The 12,150-nt window shown below is 40.1% G+C and overlaps 1 protein-coding gene across 2 annotated transcripts in view; it reads right to left on the bottom strand.

Moving 5' to 3' along the window:
• The window catches only part of LOC138246404 (E3 SUMO-protein ligase ZBED1-like), a 169,139-nt gene that overhangs the window by 92,189 nt on the left and 64,800 nt on the right, over positions 1 to 12,150 (bottom strand). The window contains exons 3-4 of one of the 2 annotated variants that reach the window (XM_069200991.1): positions 6,121 to 6,383; positions 5,589 to 5,653 (exon numbers count right to left, since the gene is read on the bottom strand). In XM_069200991.1, the coding sequence (XP_069057092.1) occupies positions 5,589 to 5,653; positions 6,121 to 6,383 (328 nt within the window). The remainder of the gene's footprint in view (positions 1 to 5,588; positions 5,654 to 6,120; positions 6,384 to 12,150) is intronic. The other variant, XM_069200992.1, reaches the window with a different exon arrangement.

Raw genomic sequence — 12,150 nt, 5'->3', positions numbered from 1 at the left:
CTTGTGACAGAACTTGAGAACATCACATACTCAGACTGGTACTTTCCAGAAGGGAGATTGCTTCAGCTAGCATGCAATGACGATGATATTTCATGATGGCTGTTCAGAGGGCAAGCCTTGCAACATAATGTGTTCCTAGCAGTAGCGAATTACATTTGTAGGCCTCTTTACTTAATGCTAGGCCTGTGCAGAGATTGTCATTGTGTATCACAGGGGCCACTAGGCATAGCATCCCTAAGAACTGTAAAATGGGATTCCACAGAAGTAAAACATCTTCCAGGGTTAGGACAAAAACGGTTGGAGGGAAGGCAAACTTGTAAATGCTCAAACAGCTTTTCGTTTGAGCAAATTAACAAAAACATTTGCTCATGCTAAAATGTAGTTCACAAATGTTTTCTCGGAGTACGATTTCCTGGTCTATTGTAAATTATTGTGAATTCATGAAAGCCATAAATCTGCACTAATGGAAGGACATATACCATGGTGCACTTTTGTGACTTTCTTTAAGAACTGGGCACCTAATTAGATTTGGCATTAAAAAAGACCTTTTATTGTTATTAAACGTCTCTCTCTATCAGCTAGCATCACTGTGAGGACAGCATTGTGCTCTTTCACAAGGAGCATATTGTTTTGTTCAGTGCCAGAGACTGGGGCAAAGTGTGCATTTTAAGACCAAAAAATGTTTGCTTTTTGCCAATGTTTTTTTTTTTTTTTATATAATGGTGACGGCACAACAGCTCTCACAACAATAATGTTTTACAAAAAATATCTTAAAACAAGACACACATTGACAAAACCAAAAGGCGGACCATCGATGTCTGAGCTATTGTCTTCGCCAATGCTTGTTTATTTTCATGTTCCCCATAATCCTGTCGAAACTGGTTGTACTAATTTTCCATTATGAATATTTTTTAGAAATATTACACACATTTTACTAAGTGATGCTTCAATGAAATGGTACCTAAAGTTTCACAGTAGATTAGCAAAATGTTTTTCCTAGTTGCATTTTTCGTGAACACAGCAAAGAATCAATCTTGCTTTAAAACTCCTGCAAGTATTTGCATCTAATTAGAGAGCATTATACATAGCATCGTATTGTTAAACTTTGCAAACATGTGTACACATTTTTATACTGGAACTACTGTCGTTAGTGCAGTCCGAGCTTACAACATTTTTTAGAGCACTCACCCTAATAGTAAAGGCTTTGCATTAATGAACCATAAATACAAGTTCATATGACAGTATTAACATCTGGAGACAAATAGTAATTTAACTGCAGACAATGCCATTCCCAGATCCATAATGTGGTACTGTAAACTGGCAAAAAAGATTTTGTGCTGTGTAGACATAAATCAATATTATCATCAACACTAAACCTAAAATCGTACAGAACAATAAACATCAGTTAAGAACAAATTCCTTAACAATTGGTTAATGTTTTGTTCTATGGATATTCTATCGCTACCAAAAGAGTGTCACTCCTGTTCTCATAACATTTCATCATCAGGTGATGAAGCATGACATTAATAGAGTGTGTGAGGGTTACATATACAAAAAATAAATGTTTTCCTTCCCCACTCTTGTAGGGGTGAGGTCTAGGCGAGGCAGGCACCTTTTCTTATTTTGGTGAATGCCATGAGACCAGGTGGGATACTCTTTTGGTAGTGATAGTTTAGGTCCGGGAGGATGTGTCCCTCCTGTTCCTTTTCTCGAAAATAATTCCCCACCCTCCAGGGCTGGTCAGTCCCTTTACACCTATAAGTCCTTGTTTTCAAGGATATTGTAGCTAACCACAGATTCCCCACCTTGTGAATTTCCCCTAGGTGCCAGGCGAGATTGGGAAAACTCAAAAAAGCTTCACTCAGGTAATTCTACAAAAATGTTCTCTTTTCCGGGGATATGCCAAGGGCTTGGCATACCGGCACTGTCAGGTACCTTCGAACGTACAGCAGGCAACCCCTAACCCCTTTGAGGTTATGGGCAGTTGGCCAAATAGGCCTGGCCACCAGGGAACCATTAATCCCAATCTTCTGCCCATCCGGCCTTAACCTCGAAGCCCATTCAGGGCGCTCTTATCAGCACACAGCTACCTATTAGGAGGCAGGAGCATTCACTTCATGTAGGACTGGCAACAAATCACACGCGACTAATGAGTTATGTAGATTGTGGGGATCACCAGTCTTCCCCTTACTTCAACGACTGGCTGTTGAATACAGGTTCAGTTAGTTAGTCGCAGACCACCTCCAGACAACAACAAACCTTATGTCTTTGTGGTTCTGCTGAAGTCACATCTGAACTCCTTCATACAGGCTCCGTTCTCACAGAAGCCAGCCTGGATACTATGCATTTTTTAACCTTCCCTCTGGACCAATTAATTCACAACATTTGGGCTATGATCCTGATGTTTCAGCTTCTGTCCTTGATCTCTGTTAGAATGGATCTGAGGCTTTTTGGCCTATATGCCTCTTGCTCGTTGACCATGCCAGGTGACACATGTGAGCTTTGAGGTGGGACCTGTGGTCTTACTGGGCCCAGTACTAAGGGAAACTGTCTGATTCCATTCAGAGAGTCGAGTAAGACTGCAAAAGACGGATGTGTCACTACAAGGATGGGGAGGTTTTCTTGGAGAGGTGGCAATCAGAGGATTCTGGCTTCTAGCAGAAACCCATCTGCACATCAATTTGCTGTAGTTGCAGGAAATTCGCTTGACAATGAAGGTCTGCCTCCACTTCATCAAGGGTTGGCTAATGCAGTTTCTCACAGACAACACCGCCGCCGTATGGTACTGCAAAAACTGGGCCAGAGAGCGCAGTCCTGTGCCAAGAGGCACTCCACCTCTAGTGCTGGCTAAGTTATCACAACATCTTTCTGATGGCACACCACCTGCCCAGATCTTTAAATGCTAGGCCGATAAACTGATCTAGCAGTGCCTAGTGGATCACGAACAGCAGCTACACTCAGACGTGGTGCAGGGTATTATCCAACAATGGATGGCTTCATCTCTTTGCCACCATCAAGAACATGTACTGTAATGATAGCACTTTTGTTTGCTGGAGTTCACAAGAATAAGCTACCTCAGAGTGAAGCATGGGATTCCTGTATGCCTTCCAGCCTCTAACTCTCCTGCCTTAAGTTCTGAAGAAGACCAGGAACAATTGGACCCAAGTCATTCTGGTGGAGGTTGATGGCTCACTTACCATGCTGCAGCTGGTGGACTGCAAAGGTGCTCTTACTTCAGGACACTCCACTGATGTCTGTAAAATTTGACCCATAGAGCCTGGAATTTTGACTGCAAGGTAACTGTCCTGCAAGCTTCACTGATCCTGTGACTTGCTCCCAGCCAGAGTTCATTACCCAGAGTGGGCAACAGTAACCAAACTAAAAAAACTTTACAAAAGTTTTCCCAAGTAACCACTGTAGTTGTCAATGCTGGTTTGAGAGTTGAATGAAAAGCAGGGATTTATTATTTGCTTAATAATTTATGGAAATCACCGGTGGATTTTATTCGTATTTGTGTCTAAAATTAAAACAAATATGAGCTATTTTTCTAAACTGGTGTTGGATTTTCTTTGTGTTGTCTTTCTTTCTTTTTCAACTGTTTTGGTTTTTCGAAATGCTTTGCGTGTGTTCCTTTGACAAAGCTGCTTGACTGCTCAAAGCTAGAGCTACCAGGGTTGAGCTAAGGTTTTGCAAATGAGCCTCACTAGACCCAAGTGGGGTTTGTGAGATTATTACCTGGTGAAGTCACACAACCACATCATATGATAAACTGCTTTCCTCACGATTATTTTTTTTTACAGTACAAAATGAATAATTAAGAAAAAAATAATAATATGACAGTAGCTTTGGGGATCATGCTTGTTGCATAGATTTAAGAAACAGAACAATGTTGCTTCACTTAGGAATTTTTTGTATTATTAAATGCTTTTTCACACTGAAAATGAATTAAAAAAAGTAATGTAATATAAAATAGTTTGGGGGAATACAGTGCATATGCTTAGATTTTTGACAGTTTATTAATATCAGAGACAAACCTTGGACAGAGAAACATTTTTCCTTGTTTCAGCCGCAGGTAACAATACCACAACCTTTCAAAGATCCTTTTCACTTTTGCCTATCCCTGCTCTTGATACTCCCTTCTGTCCCGTTGCACACTGTACTATATCTAATGGAGCATGCGAGTCCAACAAAAATATATCTAACCCCTCTAACTGAGGTTAAAGCTAAATAACTGCAAACACACGCATTGTGAAGATTCATCTCTCTCTGTATGGTGATATCCTGCTCATTCAGCACACAAATAATTATTTATTTCATGTCAAACTGGCATACCATACTATCACTCATTACTCATTCAGACATTTCCTATTGAGATTTGCAATACTGATTTCCTGGACTGCTTTTCCTCTTCAGTTCAGTCCATATGTTATGTCTCTGTAAAACAGGCAGAGACACATGGACTTTGCGGCTGCCTGGACACCAGATGCTCAAATTACTAAGGTATCGCTGCATAGCTTTCTGGATTTGAGCTGAACGAAACAATAAGGAGGAGGGAGATGCAAATAATAAATAGTTTGCAAATTCTAGAGGCCTGGTTTGCATTTCAAGTTTTGATTAAAACACTGAAAAGCAAGCTGCATTAGAAAAGAAACACAACTATTGTTTTCCTTATGTAATGCATCTTTGCAATAAATCTACTTTGTGATGCTCCAGTATACATTAGTGATGTAAAATAGTCCGCAAAGCAAGCACTCCAACGGAGGAAGAATGATACACCAAACGGCTAGGAATTGGTAATAACAGGCGTGGCAAACATTTGCGCCGCCAAGGCCAGCCAAAAAAGGAATTCATCAAGGCAGACCTAAAAACGAATTCATCATCAAAGGACAACACCTCAGTGCAGTTTTCTGCAAGGCTGTAGGTAAGCGCCAAGGGAGAGGTTTAGAATGTTGTGCATCCTAATGCTGCCCGAGAGAGCTTAAAGTTTGTGATGATTGAACACTGTTGTTTTCTGATTGTCTTGAATGTGGGATTAGATTTCAATAATTGCCACCTTTGTCTGACATTATTTTGAGTTTATTTAGGATAGAGGTAATCCTTACTGTAATAATGTGGTGTGGGTCCTTAGGTAGTTTGTGAATGCTAATTTTTAAATGTTTTGATTCTGCCATAGGCATCACCCTTCCCTTCTTTCACCTCTCATTCATGTTAATTGTAATGTTAGGCCAAAGTACTTTGCACCAATGATGTACCACTAACAAATGGAGTGTGTTGACGTTGTTTAGGTCCCTGGTTGGTGGTTTGCACCCTGTAGATCATATACGAAATGTACATTTCTATGAGCTATGCAGTATTGTACCTATAATTTCCAATTGAGATTACTAACACCATAAAGTATGATGCAGAAATAAAATGAACAGAGAAATGGATGAGAAGAAAGATATGAGAGAGACAAATGAAGGAAACAAGGGACAAAGGAGACTACAGATATTATATCTGTGAAAGGCCAGTGGCACCATCGCAATTGTTTGAAGAAACATGGCAAAGTTAATGGTCAAACAGGGATGCAATAAGCTTTAATTACTCACTTCATCCAACTGGATTTGGAATCATCTGACGCATCAATATAAAAGTACGCTCCATTCTCCCTGACCTGGAAAAGACAAAGTCTTAGTGTAACCAAATTAGAAAAAGAAAAGCTTTTCCAAACTGACAATGTGCCTTGGTTTTAGCCATATATTTTAAATAAAACCTAGGAGGCATACACCAATGTTTTTGTTCAGGATATTTTCTCTGTGAATTAACCAAATGCGTTTGACAGTGTTACCTCTTTTATCCTCCTAGTGCCGTTCGCACTCATTCAACCCAAGAGACACAAACGACACTGGGACAAATATGGCGAAGACCTTAGCAAAAGCATGGTCACATTACAGAAAGGACAGCAAGGAATGTTCTTTAATGGGATCATGAAGTACTAGTTACTGTCTTTTGTGACATCCATGTTCCTGGAGCTGATTACTCTGTGATGGGCAGGAGCGTTGAGAAAAGAGTAAAGATTTGCAGACATTGACTAAGTACTAAGATAGAAACGTGCAAGTCATGTACACAGCTTGTTCTTACCGCCCATGAATACACGGTGCACTCGTTCCTGTCCACTAGGATGTCCCCTTCAAATGGGCCAAAGATGCATCCCCTTGGGATGACCGGAATGGTGCAATAGACCCCAAACCCTCCCTGAGGTCTCTCCTTGACCACTAGCCCCTCTGGCAACGAAAGGAGAGCTCTGGATGGCACATTCTCCGGAACCGGCGTGTCCAGTATAAAGGTTGGTGCCCCGTGCTGTGGGCAGGAGTCTCGGAAGTACAAGCGACAGTCCTCACAAACTGGGAAAAGAGGCAAAGAAGACAGGTTTGAAAGCAGAATCAGAGTAGACTCTAAAGCACAGAAAAGACCACAAAAAGCAGGAAGAAAAGAAATTAAGGAAACTTGAGCACCCAAAAACTACAGATCATAAACAAGCCATTAGACGCCAGCACAAAAGAAGTCCAGATTTACTACCAATAGAATAGAGAATGGCTCGAATTGTAGCTTTCAGGAAGAGAATAGCAAAAGATCATGAGCAACTACCAAGCAAATCAGGAAAGACCAACTAATGTCAGGAATCTTCCAAATACGTAGAAAGTAAGAAAAAAAAACAGTCACCACCACCAACAGAAAAGGCAGGGAACATCATCAACCGTCAACAACAAATGAAAGGGAACAAAGCAACAGCAAAAACAGTATTGGGATGTGAGGATAACATCTGCATCTACAACAGCTAAGAGGGTTAAACACAACATCAGCAAAAACCAACAGGACAGAGAAGAAAAGCTGCAACTATTTCCAAAAGAGGACAGAATCTATATATCTCACCAATGACCAAATAAAAAATAAATAAATAAATAAAAAACCATCATCAACCATAATGAAAAGAGTAAAAAAAATCAAAACTTGAGGGATCACCAATACACAATACAGGGAGAAGAAGAAGAACTAGCCATCAAAAGAACAGGACTGTGAGAGAAAGGACCGTCTTTAAGCTACAACAAACAACATGTGGCTGTGAGGTGACTACTAGAAGTTACCAGCGGCATATGAGAGGAGAGGAGGTTTAGTGGCTAAGCCAGCAACTATACAACCTAGGGTCCTGGGTGCTAACCAAGCTCTGGCAAAATCGTGCAACTTGGGGCATTTCACTTAATCTCCCTTAGGCGAACTGTAATAAATGTGTAAAATTACTTATCTCCAAGCACTTCCCCCCCATTGATGTACAGCACTCCGCTGCTACCCAGGTACCATGGCGCTATAGAAATACCAACACATATGTATATACATAGGAACTATATGGCACAGAGATGTAGAATGCCGTCACACACAGGTTTGATTTCAAAACATTTACAGGGCGGTGCAAGGTGAAATGCCTCCAGCAAATCTTAAAGTGAAGACATCAGCGCACAAAAATCTAAAATCGAAATATGCACATCACCAACCTCTGCCTTGTGGCTGGAATGAGTATCAGGTTGTCATTATGGAAAGTTGGCAAGCCGAAGCCGTTACCTTCTTTCAGGTAGGAAATGTGCAGCACTTCATGCTGAACAGTAAGGAGGCACTGCTGCAAAACTCAGCCCCTTCTGACTGACACAAACATTCAACAAAAATTAAGCAAGTACGACAGGGCACCAGACCCGACGTCAAAGCATTTCGGCGGCTGAAGCACTCTAGCATCTTATAGGGAGCTCCAGCAGAGCGCCCCATGCCCAAAGGCTAGCCAACCAACAATCATGCTGCGCTACACACAGTGACAACTCAGGTCCTGTAATACTATGCCAATCATCATGTCATAGTGTAGTGGGTCATGTGCCTACAGACCAAACAAATCAGTTATAATATATGTGGCAGCACGGAAACGGGCATGGAAAAAGGAGAAACAGTTTTTTATGCAGGAGTGGTGCGGGAGTGTCACAATATTGTGTTCAAAATATCGACCTGGACTTCCGCTATATTGAGGGTAGGTACATGTGAAGTTCCCTTTTTACACAAACCTTGCTGAGAGTAGTAGTCGATATTGTGGACTTGATACCGTTGTGGGTTGATATTGTTGTAGTCAATAGTGTGACACAAAACCAATGGTGTGGAGCATCTGGGGCAGAAGGCGAAGAGCCATTGACTGATATGGGTTCATATGTCACTATCAAAAGGAATTTGTAATATCTCTGGTTTCTGGAGACACTCCTGTATTCTGGTGACCAATCCTCCCTGCGAGTGACAACCCGTCGAACATATTCGCCACTTCTGGATTCCGATGGCCACCACTAGCATAAAGTGGGCAATTCCTGCCACATTTAAGTCTCTCCTGGTTTCTAATGGGCACTCTTAGCTTTTTATATTAATTATAGCGTCTGCCAGCTCTGCATGAGATATCCATGACAAATGGTGTGCTTCACTTGCAATGAATTTCTCTAACAAATATTAATAGCTAGTATTCGGGGGGCAAAAGTATTGCATTTTCAAAACAAATACCAATACCAATATTTGATAAGCAATGTGATTATTTAAAAAATAATGAAAATAGATTTTTTCGGCAAAAACATTTAATGTTTGGGGAGAAAACTGGTCAATTTCCAAAGCTATGTAACACCTATGCTTAAATGACAATTCAGGGTAAGTTTGGGTCCCTATTACTGGGGTAATTATCCTGGTGCCAGACTGCACATGCTGCTATGACTAATATTATAGGATGCATGTGGAGACATTTCTCTATCTATATTGATGGGTAAAATGTCATGCCTATGGAGGCATCTCATTTTCTATATTCATAGATTGAATGACATTATCATCTCATTTTCTATACTGATAGCTTGTATGACATTATCATCAATCAGACTGTAAGGATGGTATAATATAAAAAGTATATTTGCTCTCTAAACCAGTTTATTTTATTTATTTATGGTTTATTTAGACCAGGGTTCTAAAATAAACACAACAATCAAAACCCAAAATCAACAACACACAAAATACAAATCATGTTGAAAATACAATTGTTTTATTCTTAGACAAAGAAAATAAAACCCCAAAACTCTTGTTGCAAGAAAAAACTATATTTGACCACGTAACACCACAGTCTAATAGCACTGGGAATGTTTTATTTTACAATCAAGGGGACCAATGACTACATGTCTGTAGAAACATAGTCCAACTGAACAATAAACGCACTAGGGAAATTTTACAGTTCCATCATAAACATTGTTCCTTCTTCTCTTTTATCAGACCTATTTATGGTATATCTCAGCTTTCTATTTTAATAACTGATTTCTCATGGTTGCATCAGGAAATACCTCAGCACAATTAAAACGTACAGTGAAACCAAAAACTCTGAACTTATAATCACACATTTAATCCGTCACCTAAAAGATATCCTGGCTCACTTTCTGCAGTACAGTGTTCCTTTAACAGGGAAGTGGCACAGTATTTAAGCTATTTAAGCTATTTGTCTTACCTGTGTAAAGCAGCCATGCTATAAGGCTTAGACAGTTCTCAAGATTCTAAATCACAAATGTGTCTGAGTTGGATCCATGGTTCAAGTGAGGTAAAGGGGTGTGTGACATCCATGTTGCAGAATATGGAGGTGGAAAATGTATGGGTAATGATAACTTGGTGGAAATTGGGTTCTCATGTTTTGGACAAAGGTGAAAGGGTACTCAGTACCACTGTGCCCTGGTGTATTTATTACAAGCAATGGTTCTGAAGCACAAAGTGCTTACTATTAGCTTGTGTGCCTGGTTAATTTTATAGCCAAGAAGAAAGAAGCCTTCCAGAAGAGGAGCTTCATGTCACAGCTACTGGCTCTGGTCTCAAGAAAGCATATGGAACCTGATCCAGGGAAATCTGTGCATGACACGTCATATATATTTTTTAAAGTGTCTGCTTTCAGAACCTACACTTACAAACAACTAGTAGAGAACTACGGAGGAAATGCAGGGAGCAGGACATATGGCACTGACACGGTATTAGAGCACAAAGTACCAAATTAATAGCTTTTGAAAGAGTTTGCCATATTGCCAAGTACTGGTAGAGAACCAACACAGTAGATAACGGGATATAGTCTATGGATTAAAATTAAGTGAGTTTCCATAGAGATAACTGTCTTTTTGTCACCCATTAGAGTATGGTCAGTAACATTTTTGCCTGTACCAGCCAGTTTAGATGTATCTAGCTTGAAGGCGGTTGAACTCAAAATATTCAAATGCTTCCATCAAAGCAGACAGGTGGCAGCATGAGCCATCCGTATGGTTGTTGGTGAACAACCTAAGGCCTACACTGCACAAATACAGATCTGATAAACACTGACAAGAAATAAAAATGCTCAACGTGACAGGAGTTACCATCCTTAGGTAAAATGACAATGTTCGACTTCTATATTGGACACTTACTACCATACATAATGTACACTATGCAAAGCCTGGATTAGAAACTACAAGCAATATTGGTTTTTTTATTTTTCTTTATTGAAGTATAACAGTTATGATTCACAATGTTACATGTGAAGCAATTAGAACTATTATTGTTACTTAAAACTGTAGGCACGAAGATCGATTCCTTGAGTTCTATTGATCAAGGAAGCCGCCTTGGTTAGCTTCTTTACCTTTAGTGGTGTTTCCACTGTGCAGAGATTAATAAGAGCAAAGATTAAAGTGGAAGCTAAGAAAGGGAGAGGAGGAGGAATGGATGGGGGACAGGAAGGTTATCCCAAGATCGTGGAGGTAAGGAGGAGGTAATTAGGTGATTTTCAGCTCAGGCCGTGGGCCAGGGGATACATTATTATGTAGATAAGCATCTGGGGTAGCCAGAGCTGTCTAGATCTAGTGTGGTTGCAATTTTGGTACAAATAATATTTTCTAAACTTCTGCGAAAACATACTTTGGCCCACCAGGTGTGACAGGATATTGAATAAGTATTTCCAGTCACAAATAATTGTTTTGACCTCTAGTGTGAGTAGTAGGCCTAATAGTTCGGTTTGGTCTAGTGAAGGTGGACTGAAAATAAGCCATGGGCCTAAACTGATAAGGATGGGATCTAGGGTCACATTGCAATGTAGAATGTTGCTGATAGTTGCATTAATAGCCTTCCAAAAGGATTGGAGCATAGGACAGAAAAACAACATGTGTTTGAGGTCATCAGCACTGGGTAGAGTTTACTAACCTTAATTTAAAGAGTCTGTCCGGGGTCCAGAGGCATATGTGTAATAGTCAGTATTTACATTGTGAAATGATGGGCAAGATTTTAAGTTTAATTGCATGCTTCCATAGGAGGGCCCAACCTTTCTCGTCTGGGTGGTTGTGTTAGGCAAGAGAGGGACCATTTGTTCTGAGCTTTTTTATTAGTATAGGGAATGTATTCCTGAAGAATTTTATATAGTTGAGGCTTGTTGGTCCTTAGATGCAACTAAGGTTAGCTGTCCCAGAATGCTTGAGATTTGAGGGTTCTGGAAAACTTGGTTGCGATTGACAGCAACTTTGAGGAAGTTGTAAAATTCTTCGTCAGGAATGTCAGAGCTTTTTTGAAGGTATGCGAATGAGACTGGGTTGGCCCTACCAACATCCTTAATATAAAGAACGTTAAGGAATGTCGATGTATGCCAATGGCAAGTTTTACCGTCAATTTTTATTAGTGGGTTGTGCCATAAAGAGACACGGGAGGAGTGCTTAATTTTGACTACAAGTTTATTGCATAGGCATTTAAATGCCATTATAGTGTCTGATTATTTTTGAGGAGTGTAGGGGTCTGAAGTGTTTCATGGAGACAGCAGCTATTAGAGTGAAGAGGAAAAAAGTGCTTTCTTGATATTGGTGCAGACTAGAGGGGGGCTTTGGGTTCAGTTGAAACCAATGGATCGATTGTTTAATTAAAATGCCAGTTGGAGTTTGCTAAAGTTTGGAAGTCTTACCCCACCTTTCTCCTTATCCAGTGTGGGAATCTTGGTGGAGATTCTGTTTTTTTTATTGTACCAAATAAATTGTGTAGTAGTTTCATTTAGCATATTAAAGAAGGAGGTGGAGAGGTGCAGTGGGAACATACTATTGATGAAGTTAATCTATGGTGTTAAAAGCTTTA

The sequence above is a fragment of the Pleurodeles waltl genome, chromosome 7, assembly GCF_031143425.1.
Source record: "Pleurodeles waltl isolate 20211129_DDA chromosome 7, aPleWal1.hap1.20221129, whole genome shotgun sequence".
In the NCBI taxonomy this organism is placed as follows: Eukaryota; Metazoa; Chordata; class Amphibia; order Caudata; family Salamandridae; genus Pleurodeles; species Pleurodeles waltl.
The sequence above is the reverse complement of the archived record's forward strand: the minus strand, read 5'-3'. Positions and strand labels throughout refer to the sequence as shown.